Source organism: Pipistrellus hanaki (assembly GCF_964339955.1).
Source record: "Pipistrellus hanaki genome assembly, chromosome: 18".
NCBI lineage: Eukaryota > Metazoa > Chordata > Mammalia > Chiroptera > Vespertilionidae > Pipistrellus > Pipistrellus hanaki.
The window spans coordinates 6652551-6668475 of record NC_140520.1 but is presented as its reverse complement, the minus strand read 5'-3'; the positions used below and the strand labels follow the sequence as shown (position 1 = coordinate 6668475).

Here is a 15925-nt window from a genome sequence, read left to right as displayed (position 1 = left end):
TCTTCCTGCAAATAAAGCTCATGGTCTAGGTATTTTCAATAGTAAATTCTGCTAAACAGCAAATGAAAACCAACAAACCTATGGAAGCTAACACTTCCAAATTAATTTTCTTAGTCCTGCATTATCTTGATACTAAAACCAGGCAAAGTATGAGAAAACTACAATATTCCTATTTCTCATGAGTATAGATGCATAAATCCTTAATAAAGTGTGATTAAGTTCATCAAACTATGTAAATAGAATTATACATAATGGTCAAGTGAAGTTTATCCTGGGAAGTTCAGATTAGTTCAATTTCTGAAAGGCAGATGTAGCTCATCATGGCAACTGAGTAGAGGAAAAGCATAAAGGAAGGAAAGCATTTGACAAAATTAAACATCCGTTCATAAAAACTCAGTATACCAGAAATAAGAGCTTCTTTAATTTGGTAGAGGGTCTACAAAACCTATGGCTATGCTAGTACTTCCTGTTAAAGGTGGAATGTTTTCCTCATAAGATGAGAGAAAGACAAGGAAGTGCACACTCCCGCCCCTATTCAACATCTTGACAGCCAGTGGGTAACCGGGAGAGCCGTACAAATCGGATGTAAAAAAGCAAGTTGTCCTTGTCGGAAATGGCATATAGAAGAATCCAAGGAATTAAAAGGTTCCTCTGGCTGAAACCGGTTTGGCTCGGTGGATAGAGCGTCAGCCTGTGGACTGAAAGGTCCCAGGTTTGATTCCGGTCAAGGGCATATACCTTGGTTGCAGGCACATCCCCAGTTGGGGGTGTGCAGGAGGCAGCTGATCGATTCTCTGTTTCTAACTCTCTATCCCTCTCTCTTCCTCTCTGTAAAAAAATCAATAAAATATATTTAATAAATAAATAAATAATAATAAGGTTCCTCCGACCTAAAGGCTACAAAAATAAAAGGTGTAGAAGTCAAATGTACATCTATGTACTAGCAATAAGCAACTACATTTTGAAAATTTTCTAAAAGTACCATTTGCAATAGTACCAAAGGGGAAATAATTAGCTATAAATCTACCAAAATATGTACTACACCTGTATGGTGAAACCCCACACCACCACCAATTATATATATATATATATACATATATATATATATATATATATATATATATATATATATATGCCAAATATGTGAAGAGTCCCCTCTGAAGTTCGCTTTGACATGTGCTGACCACCAGAGGGCACATGGAATGAAGAGAAGCCCTGGCCAGCAGCCATTAGGACCCTACCCCTGCACAAATTTCATGCACTAGGCCTCTAGGTGATAATGAAAAATGAAAACTTAGTCCTGGCCGGGTAGCTCTGGTGGTTGGAGCATTGTCCTGATTTGCCAAGGTTATGGGTTTGTACCCCAGTCAGGGCACATACAAGAGTCAATGAATATAAATAAATGAACAATAAATTGATGTTTCTTTTCTCTCCCTCCCCTGTCCCATCTATCTCTAAACTCATTAAATTTTTAAAAAATAAAATATAAGTGGAGATAATGTATACCTGTGTCAAAAGACTCATAATTATTGCCCAGCCAGTGTGTTAACCTAGGTATAAGCCTGGTTCAATTCCAGGTCAGGGCACATGCCCCAATCATGGGCTCCATCCCCATTGTGGGGCATACAGAAAGCAGTCAGTCAATGATTCTCATCACTGATGTTTCTATCTCTCCCTTTCCCTTTCTCTCTGAAATCAATTAAAAAAATACACACACACACACACACACACACAAATAAAAACCTAAGTGACCATACAACAGAGCGACTAGGAAGACTGTTCGACCGGTTGCTATATGTGCACTGACCATCAGGGGGCAGACACTCAACACAGGAGCTGCCCCCTGGTGGTCAGTGTGCTCCCACAGGGAAGCGCTGCTCAGCCAGAAGCTGGGCTCATGGCTGGTGAGTACCGCTGCTGCAGTGGGAGTCTCTCCTGACTCCACAGCAGTGCTCCTGAGCAGCGGCAGCAGGCACCGCAGGCTGGGATGAACGCACGTGGCATGGTGCCGGGCCCCGGCTCAGGCTTCTCCCTGGCCACCTGCTCCTTGAGCCCTGAGGGGTCCCAGATTGTGAGAGGGTGCAGGCCAGACTGAGGGATCCCCCCACCCCTGCACATGAATCCGTGCACCGGGCCTCTAGTATGTATGTAGACTCAGGATTGTTAAAATGTTGACTAAAAACTTAATTCTTTCCCATTCAAAAATTCTCTTTTGTTGATGTTGCCAAACAGGTTTATTTGGAAAATGAACGAACCAGAATAACTAGCACGATTCTGAGAAAAACAAACTGGATGACTTAGATTACCTAATTTTAAGACTCATTTTAAAGCTATGCTCTGTAGGAGTCCCTGAGGGAGAGAGAAAGGGACAGAGTACTTGAGGAAATAAAGGGCTGAAAGCTGCTCAAATCTGATGAAAGTTATGCATATAAACATTAAGGAGCTCAACAAGTTCCAAGTAGATGAATTCAGAAACCCACACTGACACACATAATTAAATTTTATAAAAGAATCTTGAAAGCAGCAAGCAAGAGAAGTGAACTGTCACATATTAGGGATTCTCAATAAATTTCTCAGAAGCCAGTAGACTAATATATTCAAAGTGCTAAAAGAAAAAAAACCAGCAAGGAACCCTATGCGTAGCAAAACTGTCTTCAAAACTCAGAGAGAAATAAGACAGTCCCAGATAAACCTGCACTGGAAGAAATGCTTAAGGGGCTCTGGCAGTGTGAAATGAATGGGAACGAGACGGGAGCTCAAAGCCATCTGGAGAAATTCAGATCACAATAAAGGAAATGATGGGCAATTACAAGAGCTAGGATTACTGTAACAGTGGTTTATAACTACAGTTGTTTTCCACATTATTTAAGAAGCATACATTTAAAAAAAAAAATTAGCCCATAAGTTGGTATTGTAACTGGTTTGTAACTCCACACATTTTCCACATAATTTAAGAGACTAATGCATTTCAAATATGTGCGGGGGCACATCACGTAGAAAGGTGTAGTTTGGGGACTTCAACAATGAAAAGAAGTGGGCAGAGAACTGTAATGGCAGCTCTGGCATGTTGCTGAAGTGAAGCTGGCATAGATTCCAAATGCAGGGTTCCAGTTTAAGGATGTGAACCCCTTGTTCAGGGGTTGTGGCTCTCCTACCCCCACGGGCAGCCACACTCTAACTGGTGGTCTGCGGACCACTGGTGGTCCGAGAGGTCCGAAAGGTTGGCGACCACCGCTCTAGGGGAGGGGAGGTAGCCCTGGGAGGGGGCAGTCCTTGTGTTCCCAGTTTTGCCCCTTGCTGAGCATCCGGGGCTTTCTGCCCTGGTGAGTTTCGGCACCTGGCCCAGCGTCCTTGCTCTGCTCATGTCTGACTAACAGTAACTACTAGCCAAACACATGTCCAGATGCCAGAATATCTTCACATACAATACTCTCTTCGTTGTCAATAACACCCAGTGACAGACTGATAGGACTGGGGGACAAGCTCACTATGCAGTCACACTCTTTGGTTTTTATTCTCAATCTGAACACTTACTAAAATTTAACCTTGGCCAAATGACTTAATGTCTCAGTATTAAAACTGGTACAGCCCTATCTGGTTTGGCTCAGTGGATAGAGCGTTGGCTTATGGACTGAAGGGTTCCAGGTTCAATTGTGTATGTACTTCGGTTGCAGGCACATCCCCAGTAGGATGTGTGCTGGAAGCAGCTGATCGATGTTTCTCTCTCATCAATGTTTCTAAATCTCTATCCCTCTTCCTTCCTCTCTGTAAAAAAATCAATAAAGTATATTTTAAAAAAATGGGTATAAGCATAGCTCGCTTTTGCATTTACACACATGTGAGAAATCAAAACAATAATACATGGAAATGGCACGCAGTAGCATTGGATGCGTGCTGCTAGCTGTTTGTAGTTACTTTTGAGCATTTAACATATACCATGATTTCAATTAGATAAACGAGGATGGGCATATAATGTACAGGCTTCGTGGTTTTCTTCCAGGCTCACAGAGCCGATGGCAAAGCTTGCATTCAAAATTAGATTTTTGGTTTAGAGACTTTGTTTACATTCTAGTCACACTTATGCTACACAACTCATTTAACACCATGATATTCTAAGCTGTCTTTAAGGGTGTTTTTGTTTGTTTGTTTGTTTGTTTGTTTTAGCAATTTCCCCGCAGTGGATTAATATAAACCACTCAGAAAAGCACGGGTTGTTGAGATCCGGAGAGGCTCCTGAGGAAGAGAAAGGACAAAACGAAAGCAAACTGGCAGAGGAGAGGCTGAGGGCTGCAGGGGGTGGAGACAGGGAGGGGAGCCCAGGCCTGACCTGATGCCAAGTGGGGCTAAGGCTAGACCTGGTACCATGTGGGTTTGGAGAACTCAGCAGGGTCCTCAGAGCAATGACTTAAAGGGAAGAGGAATTTGGGCAATTCATCACTGTTTGTTTCCTTAATTTGTACGCTTCAAAAGAGACTGAACGGAGGATTTGCGAGATTGCTGGCTTACAGAAGTCGATGTGGTAAGTTATGTTACTGTTTGCTTTTTCTACTTTCATATAATACCGTCCCCCCTTTTCTGTCTTGAAATAAGTGGCTTCTGGCATAGGAGTCGATAGAGTTAAAGTGGCACAATCTATTTTAGGTTTGTTGACAACTCGAGTTTCAATGCCCAGCAGCACAGGTATAAGATTTTTGTCCAGTCTCTTCCCGTACCCCTCCCCCCCCACAGATGCCCCTTTCCCCCTGAGAATTATCAATCCCCTCCCATTCTATGACCTTGATTCTAAAAGTCCTATTTAGATTTGAAATGCGTGGAACCTTCTTTCAAAATGTGGCTCCCTGCCGAGAGCTGTAGGCAAACTTGACTCTGCCTTCTCTTCTCTAACCTTCCCACGTGACTTACTATCCTGATCTCAGGTGCATTTCTCTTTTATTTCTCCTTTCTTTTGGTAGAGGGAGGGCTCATAGGCGACAGGGCAATGTTTTAAGAAAATTGTACATGAGATTCCATGGAAAACTTAGAGGGATTGTGACTATCTTTAGAAGAGAAGCCATTACCTTGACTTATTACTACCTATGTTTTAGAATATTTGAAAACTGTGAAAACAGAAAAATATAAAAACGCCCAGAGAGAAATACAAGCGATGAAATAACAGACATAGATGTGACATTGGAGGTATTTCTCCGTTAAAATTTTTAACAATGCTTTCATTAAGTTACTTGCTATAAAGATATTTATAAAGCATCGAGACTAATGACTATGAATGACAAGAGTAGGTAACTTTCTGTCCTTGGTTAATGTTAATTCACGTACATGTTAAAATATATATTTGTATCTGTCTGAGAAGTGAGATTGCTGGGGCTGGGGTAAAGAAAAAGCACACACACTCACACATTACTTTTTTAGACATTGCGTTAAGCACATGATTTGATGGAGAAGTGAAAGGTTGTTTGCTTAATTCATAGACTTTCAACTGCCAAATAGTTTCTTAAATCTTAGTGCAGAAATTTAAGTAATTGAGAAATTAGGACTAGGGGTAACAATTTTTAAAATATATATATATATATATATATATATATATATATATATATATATATATTTTTATTTCAGAGAAGAAGGGAGATGGAGAGAGAGATAGAAAGATCAATGATGAGAAAGAATCATTGATTGGTTGTCTGCTGCATGCCCCACACTGGGGATCAAGCCTGCAGCCCAGGCATGTGCCCTGACCTAGAATCCAACCTTTATCTCTTGGTTCATAGTTTGACGCTCAACCACTGAGCCAGGCCGGCCAGGCCTAAGGCAACATTCTGACTATGAATGTAGTTGACTCTTGCTTGTTCTTTTCCTTCTATCTTTGAAGGACTTTGGAAATAAAATCAAATGCTAAGTAAATAATATATGACTGGGGACTCCTTTTTATGTATATAAAGTGCCATATGTTACAAAGGCTGATATTCCCCAATAAAGAAAACATTAAGGTTCTCAGAGGTCAGCTGGATTCTTTCCCTGGACAATCTCATGATTTATTGATAATACCTTTCAGATTATGAGTAAACATTTGTGCCCGAGTATTTGCTCGTATGAACATTAACTTTGTAAAGCACACTTCTTGCAGGAATATAAATAGTTCCTGGAAATAACCCTGACATCGCCGAGCCAAGATGAAGTTCTTGCTGTTGCTCTCAGCCCTGGGGTTCTGCTGGGCTCAGTACGCCCCCAACACCAAGCCTGGGCGCACCTCCATTGTCCACCTGTTTGAGTGGCGCTGGGCTGACATTGCCCTTGAGTGTGAGCGGTACTTGGGTCCCAAAGGATTCGGAGGGGTGCAGGTGGGTATGGCTCATGGTGTACACCTTGGGGTTGGCGGGGCTTTAGAGCCGATGGTCTCCTCTGTGTCTGCGAAGCTCAGAAATTGTATTTTATATGCCCTCCGAGGAGTTTTGTGAGGAACATACACAATTTAGTATTGATAGCAGCTTTAGGTTCTGTTTCTGGTATACTCTCTTCTCAGCAGGATATCACCAATAGACTGTTAATGGTGTCCCCTGCTTATTAAAAAATGAAGCAGTTTATACAAAGATTGAGAAAGAATCTAAGGTCACTGATTATTTCCTAGACCATCCAGTGATACCAAGTAAGCCACCATGTGATACCTAAGATGGTTTTCTTTGTAGATCTCTCCACCCAATGAAAATGTGATCATTAATAACCCTTCAAGACCTTGGTGGGAAAGATACCAACCGATTAGCTACAAGTTATGTACAAGATCAGGAAATGAGGATGAATTCAGAGACATGGTGACCAGGTGTAACAACGTTGGAGTAAGTGATTTCGTTTTCTTTAAAATATCTGTCAGACAATAGTGTGGTGAAGGCCTGGGGGGCGGGCCACAGGTGCAAGCTGGAGGGGGTTAATGAGGGAATATAGGGGCACATCTGTAATACTTTCAATAAAGATACATTTTAAAAATAAATAAATTACGTAAAAATATAATTTCTCTCTGCTTGCCCTCCGTCTCTTGCTCCTTTTGAGAAATTTCCCATATTTTTTATTTTACTTTATGCTTTACCTGTAACTAAAGTTTAATTGTAGCTTATATTTCCGTCTTTAAATATATATATATATTTTATTGATTTTTCACAGAGAGGAAGGGAAAGGGATAGAAAGCTAGAAGCACTGACCAGCTGCCTCCTGCACATTCCCTACTGGGGATGTGCCCGCAACCAAGGTACATGCCCTTGACCGGAATCGAACCTTCAGTCCGCAGACCGATGCTCTATCCACTGAGCCAAACTGGCTTCGGCATATTTCAGTCTTTATCATTCTTTGTATGTGTGCCATTTATCTACCAAGACATAAGTTGGGGTTTATAAAGCAAAAATCAACCTTTAACCCTTATAACTGTACAGATTTCCAGGGAATACTTTCTAGTCAGAAATTGGAAATTCCAGCGACAATGTCTGGGTGCCTTCTGCATGGCTGGTGTCTCCATCCATAATTCCCGAGTCTTCTTCCCCACAGGCTGTTTGATGGTAAAAGGAGGATCCCTCCAGATGAGGAACACAGTAAGAGACTATGTTTACCGCCCAGTCTTCAGCGGCTGAGTCGGTAGCAGAGCACAACCCAGGGACCTTCCAAAGATCAGCAATCTCTCCTCCTCTTCCTCCTTCCTCCCCAACAAAGGCTCCTTGCCTTTGTTCGTAGGCACTGGAGTCTGGTTCTGTTCATTTACATGTAGGGAAACATCTGGGTTGTGGCTGGCATGCATGTAGGTCTTCGGTTCATTTCCTCGCACACCTTACTTATAGTCTCCTAGGCAGCTGCGTTATAATGTAAAAGAAGAACTAGTTGGGAATGTCATGAACATGCTGTCAGCTCCAGGCGGCAATGTCATGGTGGCTCCCTCCCATCCGTCACACTGAACCGGACGCGCTGCCTTGCAGGTTCATATTTACGTGGACGCCGTGATCAACCACATGTGCGGCAACGGCGTGACCCCGGGGAAGAGCAGCACCTGCGGGAGCTTCTTCAACCCCTGGAGCCGCGACTTCCCCTCCGTCCCGTTCTCTGCCTGGGATTTCAATGACGGTAAATGCAGAACTCCAAGTGGGGACATCGAGAACTACAATGACCCTTACCAGGTAATTAGAAACACCACGGGGATCGGAATAGAGAGCTCCCGTGATCTGCCTTTATCTGCGCGCAGCTCACTGATCTCCACTGCAGTGCCACCTTAGCTTCCGTAGTTAAGAAAACAGGGCTCCAAGTCTGACTGGATAAAAATAAAGCAACTCAGAGCAATAGGTACCACCCTCTCTCCATGTGACTGATTCCCAGTGAAAAGCTCAGCCACTTCACTTCCTTCGTGCTCTGTTTTCACACTAGCAAGCACCTCAAAGGTGTGTCCAGACCAGGGTGTCCATGGCCCCAGTGCCCGAGGCGGACGCGACGCTATAGAGATGCCTGTTAATGAACAAATGAATGACTGGCCACGTGGGTTCTCAGGTGGGGACACCGTGTCTTATGCATCCATCACGAACTTCCTGCCTCCATAGGTCAGAGACTGTCGTCTGGTCGGTCTTCTTGACCTTGCCCTGGAGAAAGACTACGTGCGCTCCAAGGTGGCCGAGTATCTGAACTACCTCATTGACATCGGGGTGGCCGGCTTCCGGATCGATGCCTCCAAGCACATGTGGCCCGGGGACATGAAGGCCATTATGGATAAACTGCATCATCTGAACACCACCTGGTTCCCCGAGGGAAGTAAAGCTTTCATTTACCAGGAGGTGCGTGGACACATATGTGTGTGTGGAGACATGTGTGTGCAGACACAATGTAGCTTAATTCACCAGAAAATAAGGGACATATCTCATTAAAATATCATTTCTGTACGGGAGGAACTGATTCATCTACACAGAATAGGAATCCGTTGTAGAGGACAGTGTTTTTTTTTTTTTTTTTTAAAATATATATTTCTTATTGATTTCAAAGAAGAAGGGCAAGGGAGAGATAGAAACATCAACGATGAGAATCATCAGTCAGCTGCCTCCTGCACATGCCCCGAGGAAGACTCCATTAGGTCCGGGTTTTCACAGGACATCAGGCCGCCTTAGCTAGTCACTTTTAATATTGTAGTAAATACCTTAACAACAAAAATGAGAATCTTGGTATAAGCAGAATTATCTGGGGCATGTCAAGTTAACATAAATTGTTTAAGACCACTTAAAATATTTTTTTTTATTGATTTCAAAGAGGCAGGGAGAGGGGGAGATAGAAATATCAGTGATGAGAGAGAACCACCGATAGGCTGCCTCTTGCACGCCTCACACTGGGGATGGAGCCCACAACCTGGGCATGTGCCCTGACCAGGCATCCAACTGTAACCTCCTGGTTCATAGGTCAACACTCAACCACTGAGCCATGCCAGGTGGGCTAAAGCCGTTTTCTATATGACACTCACTGGTTGGTTAAAGTCTGACCTAAAACGGCATTTCCCCCTACATTTCTTCTGACTTGAATAATTCTTCCAGGTAATCGATCTGGGTGGTGAGTCCATTAAGAGCAGCGAATACTTCGACATCGGCCGCGTGACAGAGTTCAAGTATGGTGCCAAACTGGGCACAGTGCTGCGCAAGTGGGATGGGGAAAGGATGGCCTATCTGAGGTGAGTGGCACAGCCTGGTTCTTGGAATCACTTTACAGACTTAGTACATATCACATTATGCTGACAGGTGTTATCTTATGAAGACCTTATGTAGACTCTTGCGAGGATTCAGTTACCAATAACACGGGTGCTAGCTCCCCAGACGTGAACGGATCATCTTTATTATTGAGAATGTCTGTCCCAGTATGTCTAGAAACCCATCACCTGGGGTTCTCATCTATGGCTTACATGGTTCTCCTAAGCTGACCTGGGAGGTCCAGGTTGTTATCAAAATGGTCAGTCGTTAAGAAAGTCCCTACAATGTGGCCATGCTGTGGCAATTACGAGCATCCTATCAAATGGTTTCACATTTTAAAATGTCTGTATTATAGATGCAAACATGGAAACCTTCTTTTAAACTGCTTTGCTGTTCTGCATGAGATGGATGTTGATCCTTCTGAAGCCCATCTCAATTATAATTCCCTAAGACTTTCAAAGGGACTCTTACAATTACAGAAATACCTGTAACATGAATGTAATACAAGAGACACGGGCACATGTGCACATATGGAATGTATTCATAGATAGCAGAGCTGTATCTATATAGAATATATGCAGGGGCAGGCAGAAGTAGGTTTATGGTTGTGAGTTTATTCCTCTACTACTTGTATATATTTGTTGTTGTATTATTTATTTGTATTTCAATTAGAGAATGTCATTATGTACTGAAAGAAACGCGCATGTAAGTTACTCTATGGTGTGTGTGTGTGTGTGTGTGTGTGTGCACAGGAACTGGGGAGAAGGCTGGGGCTTCATGCCTTCCGACAGAGCCCTCGTCTTCGTGGACAACCATGACAACCAGCGGGGACACGGCGCTGGAGGCGCGTCCATCCTTACCTTCTGGGACCCCAGGTCGGAACAGAGTTCTCCATCTGCTCTCCCCCTGCCTTTTAACAATACTGAAAACACTGCTTCCTTTGACCATGGCATCCTTTTGTAACTTCCAGACTCTACAAAATGGGAGTGGCATTTATGCTCGCCCATCCCTATGGGTTCACACGTGTCATGTCCAGCTTCCGGTGGCCGAGGTATTTTGAGAATGGAAGAGTAAGTGTTGGTGTCATGCAACATACTTTTTTCCTCAAGACAAGGAAGGCAGTTTTGTTCTAAGTTTACCTGATGCTGTTACATTTATTATCTGTTTATCAACTCTTTAAGTGTAAGCTGATGCAGGCCTCTGTTAGCAATGTGATAATTGGTACCTCTTATAAGTACCTGCTACTACTTGGCTGGCATGTGGATTACAAGTGAACACTTGTAAAGAACTTAAAACAGCACCTGTTCATAGTTTAAGCAATATAAATACTGGTGAAATACTTTTAAAAAATTGTATTAAAGGCAAAAAAAAAAATATATATATAGTTGAATTCAGGTTAAATAGGCAAAGTATTTTATAAGAAGGATCATATATGTATTAAAGAACAGAAATGTGCAGAGTATACTGGGAAAGATCCAGATGAGAAAAAAAAATTGGTAAATTCACTCATTTGCATAAATTTTTTAAAAATATATATTTATTTCAGAGAGGAGGAAGAGGGAGAGACAGAAACATCAATGAGGAAAGAGAATCCTTGATCGGCTGCCTCCTGCATGGCCCCTACTGGGGATTGAGCCTGCAACCCTGGCGTGTGCCCTGACTGGAATCGAACTGAGACCTCCTGGTTCATAGGTTGAATGCTCGACCACTGAGCCACACCAGCCAGGCTTTAAAAATGTTTACCTTTTTTGATCCAACAAACATAAACAAGGCATCATTCTTGACCATGGAGACACAGCAATGAACAAAACATATAACAAGTCCTGCCTTCATAGAGCTTACATTATAGTAATGACTTCCCCGATCACTCAGAGTAGCATCCAAGGTCCTTAATTGAATAGATTTTTCTTATTTATTGTATCTTCTCTTAATAGAATGTAAATTGCATGAAGTGAGGAATTTGTTGGCCTGTGTCCATAGTGCCTGGCATATGCGAGATTCTTAATAAATATTTGTTGAATAAATAAATGAACTTTCCCATACAGAAAGAATTTTTTTTTTTTAAACTTTTGAAACATGGCACTAGAGAATAAGAATTCGGAGGGAAGGTGATGAGAACTGATGGCTATTGAAGGAGTTGGATTCTACATGAAGACACTCTAAAGACAAATAGGAGATTGGATTTGGCATAGCGGAGAACACTAATATTTAAAATCTGAGCATTTTTTTATTCTTTTATCTAATGAAGGATATTAATGATTGGGTTGGGCCACCAAACACGAATGGAGTAATTAAAGAAGTCACCATCAACCCAGACACCACCTGCGGCAATGACTGGGTGTGTGAGCATCGCTGGCGTCAGATCAGGTGGGGCCCCTCCCTTATTGGGAGAGATCCTCTAATAATAAACTTGCCTAACATTTTCTGTGAAACTGCTGAAGTATGCATAGCAATCCTACCGTGTTTTGCTTTCAGGAACATGGTTATGTTCCGTAATGTGGTTGACGGCGAACCTTTTACCAACTGGTGGGATAATGGTAGCAACCAAGTAGCTTTTGGAAGAGGAAACAAAGGCTTCATTATCTTTAACAATGATGATTGGTAAGTCGATATCCATCAGAAATTATATTTCACACTAACGTGTTCCGGGTTTATTCTTTTCTCTTGCTGCTCATTTACATTTTCTTTAATATCAGAAAGATTCTTTAGTCAATGGATGACAATCATAGAGATGGGAAATGAGCCAGAAAAAGAAAAAAATGATGGTTCCTATTATTTTGATCTTTTTGGTCTCCTCGTGACGAGGGCTCTCTGTTCTCAGAAGACCGGTGTCTGTGCACCTTGTGTATCATGTGCAGGGACCAGGCACATTCTGTGCGCACACATCCACCCATGTTAGTGTACAGGTGGTGAAGTCACTACATGAACATGTCGCCTGACACCCTTTTATGTAAATGATGGAAGATGACTGCCCAGCACTGAAATACCTTCTTCTAGCTCTTTTTCTCAACTAGTCTCCTATCTGTTCTCTGGTCCTTTCCTTTGCTTCTGGCTCTCCATGCCATCATTTTTCAAAGCATATGTGTACTGAATATGTATCTTCGGGTCCGCGATTCACCTGAGGAGAGCTGATTTTTACACTCGAGACAAGAGCATGGCTTAGACCTCTTAGCAAGCTGCTGAAATGTCTTCATCCAAGGGCAACTTCTATTTATGCTCAGCTCATTCCAGCCTAAATTACATTCCACGGACAACAAGAAGAACCCAGTATATCTCTTCTTGTGGTTCGTCCTTTAGTTTCTGTCTTTTTCGGATGGGAGAAGCAAAATAAATGTATGCAAACAGCTTTCTGTTTAAAACCATACACTTCTCCAAAGAAATGTTAGATTATTTTTAGCTCCAGCCCAAATTCATTTTGGCCTCTTGTACAAAAGAAAATATTTTTGGAAAGCATAACCAAATTAAAAATTTTGAAAGTAATTTGTATTTCTTGAAGTTCAGATGAGGACCTATTTTAAATATTTGTGTACCGCAGGAAGTACTTTTCCAAAATATATATTTTTGTTAGTTTCAGAGAGTTAGGGAGAGAGAAAGAAACATCAGTGGTGAGAATTATTGATCTGCTTCCTCACACACCCATTATTGGAGATTGAACCTGAAATGGGGCATGTGCCCCGACCAGGAATCAAACCTTGACCTCCCGGTTCATAGGCCAATGCTCAGCCATTGAGCCACACCTGGCAGGCACTTCAGGAAGCCCGTACAATTCAAGTCTTTACCCGAGGGAGCCCGTACAATTCAAGTCTTCACCAATAGTTCTCCACCGTCGTACTTGGCAGTATTCCCTGTGGACCAGGCAGCTGCTGTCTCCTAGAGCATTCCTTCTGTTCCTGAGAGAACTCGTCCACAGGGAGGTCTCTGTGTTGAAGTCTCTTCTCCCTGAGACCTGACTGTGTGGTGTCCATGGCATGAAGGGCAGCCGCTCGTTACAGAGGTCACCTGTGAGCTTGGTTTTCATGGTGTTGAGCTCAAGTTAAATCTTCACGTTTCTGTTACAGGCCATTATCTTCCTATCTGCAAACGGGTCTTCCTGCTGGCACCTACTGCGATGTTATTTCTGGAGATAAAATTGGTGACAAGTGTACAGGAATCAAAATCTACGTCTCTGCTGACGGCAACGCTCACTTCTCTATCAGTAACAGTGCTGAAGATCCATTTATTGCAATTCATGCGGAATCTAAATTATAAGATTTGAATTAAATACATATGACCGCAGAGAATTAACCATGTGTGTTTCTTTTTTTACATATATAAATTCTTGTCACTCATTCATTTCTTTGTAAAAGCTATAAGTAACCAACTTGAAAAGCATAAACACGCACATAGTTATACAATTATAAGATAATTACAATCAACAGTTTTATTTCAGAAGACTCACATTAGCCTATTTATCGGGGTTGAGGGGCTAGGTGAAAATGGTAAAGGGATTACCAAAACAAAACAAAACACCCCAAACTCAGACTCAGACAAGAGTATGTGATTACCAGAGAGAAAGGGGCGTATAGTAGAGGGTAAAGGGATATAAATGGTGATGGAAGGAGACTTGACTTTCAGTGGTGAACACACAATTCAATACACAGATGATGCATTATAGAGTGTACACCTAAAACCGATATAATTTTATTAACCAACTAGAGACCTGATGCACAAAGATTCATACAAGAATGAGCCTTACTTCCCCTGGCTGCCAGCACCACCTTCATTCTGGACCAGAGCCCCTTTCTGCCTTCCCATACTGCCTAGAGGCCCAGAGCAGCTGGGGCGGTAGGGAACACCGGCCACACCCCTGGCTGCTCGGTGCCTGCATATGCAAATTAAGCTGCCATCTTTGTTGGGTTAACTGGCACGTATTTTCCGGCGTATAAGACGACCCCCTAATTTTACAGTTAAAACACAGGTTTAGGCCTATATTCGCTGTATAAGACTACCCCCCACTTCCGAGGCAACACCAGTTCTTTTTTAATAGACCGCCTCTCTGACTCTGGCCAATCTGAGCAGGCTTTTTACTAGAACACAGTGTAGCTTTGGGTACAGAACATGTACACTGTGTTCTAGTAAAAAGCCTGCTCAGATTGGCCAGAGTCAGAGAGGCAGTCTATTAAAAAAAGAACTGGTGTTGCCTCGGAAGTGGGGGGTAATCTTATACAGCGAATATAGGCCTAAACCTGTGTTTTAACTGTAAAATTAGGGGGTCGTCTTATACGCCGGAAAATACGGTACTCACTCTTGATTGTCTGGTGGGCATAGCTAAGGTACAGTCAATTTGCATCTTCCTCTTTTATTAGTGTAGATGTCACCCCAATAAATTCAATAAACATAAAAAAAAGGAATTTCTAGAAACCCAGGTAGGCATCTTTGTAGATAGTAACGCCCGTTGCCCAGCAGTGGTTCACTTGTATGCTTGTATTTCAGTGATTTTAACCAGTCATTTTTTATCTCTTGACTGTTCAGTTTCTAGTATCATCACTTCATTGCATCTTCTCTCATCAACATCATCAAAAACATTTATGTGACGAATCCAATGTACGTCTCTACCATTGTCTTATATCACTTTACCCCAATTTTCAAAATGCTCAGCCACATTGCTTCCTTGGCTCCTTTGGCTTCTGTGCTTCTTCTGTCTCCCACTTTTCCTTTTCTCTCACTGACTGCTCTTTTTTCACACATTTTTTCACGGGCTCATCTTCTGTTTGACCTAAGGCTCACACAGATGTATATTTGTACTGTTCTACCCCCTCAGTCTCAGGGAGACTTTAGTCTCAGGGCAGTGTCTGGCACATATTATGTAACACTCAATGCTTGTTTGTAAAATAAATTGAGATGATGAGAGAAAGAAAAGAAAAAGATAACATTTTTTAGGACAGAATTATTAGTAAAGATATAACCTTAGAGTTAGAGATGTTTTTATTCTCTCTCCCATTCTTCCCAAGTTTTATTGATTCCTGGTTAGCCCTGATTTCTCAGGTCATAAATGTCATGGGATCTCAATAGAAATGAAAAAGGTATTTGACAAAATTCAACAACCTTTGGTGGTAAAAACTCTCAATAAATTTGATATAGAAGGGATGTGTCTCAGAACAGTAAAGGTCATTATGACAAGCCCACAGCTAACATTATATTTAATGACGAAAAGCTAAAAGTACCTCCTCTAAGATTAGGAGCAAGACAAGTGTCCATTCACC

The 15925-nt window shown here is 42.1% G+C and overlaps 1 protein-coding gene across 5 annotated transcripts; it reads left to right on the top strand.

Annotated features, from left to right (window-relative positions):
* The first annotated feature begins 4246 nt into the window (after positions 1–4246).
* On the top strand, positions 4247–13967 carry LOC311612812 (pancreatic alpha-amylase). Of its 5 annotated transcripts, none has more exons than XM_084866085.1 (14): positions 4351–4519; positions 4642–4680; positions 4800–4916; positions 5085–5175; positions 6119–6332; positions 6678–6824; positions 7947–8144; positions 8559–8789; positions 9534–9667; positions 10436–10558; positions 10654–10753; positions 11932–12050; positions 12159–12284; positions 13742–13967. In XM_084866085.1, the coding sequence occupies exons 5-14, from the start codon at positions 6165–6167 to the stop codon at positions 13929–13931; spliced, it is 1536 nt and encodes a 511-aa protein (XP_084722211.1). In that variant the 5' UTR covers positions 4351–4519; positions 4642–4680; positions 4800–4916; positions 5085–5175; positions 6119–6164; the 3' UTR covers positions 13932–13967. The 5 variants fall into 5 exon arrangements, with proteins under 5 accessions (XP_084722207.1, XP_084722209.1, XP_084722211.1 ...); XM_084866082.1 differs by having other exon boundaries at positions 4790–4916; XM_084866084.1 differs by lacking the exon at positions 4800–4916.
* The last annotated feature ends 1958 nt before the right edge of the window (positions 13968–15925 follow it).

Excerpts from the sequence above, each read along its gene's own strand:
- LOC311612812 (XM_084866081.1), top strand. The coding sequence starts at position 6,165 with ATGAAGTTCTTGCTGTTGCTCTCAGCCCTGGGGTTCTGCTGGGCTCAG. Across the intron at positions 12,051-12,158 it reads CATCGCTGGCGTCAGATCAG|GAACATGGTTATGTTCCGTA; the intron begins GTGGGGCCCCTC and ends TTTTGCTTTCAG. Across the intron at positions 12,285-13,741 it reads ATCTTTAACAATGATGATTG|GCCATTATCTTCCTATCTGC; the intron begins GTAAGTCGATAT and ends TTTCTGTTACAG.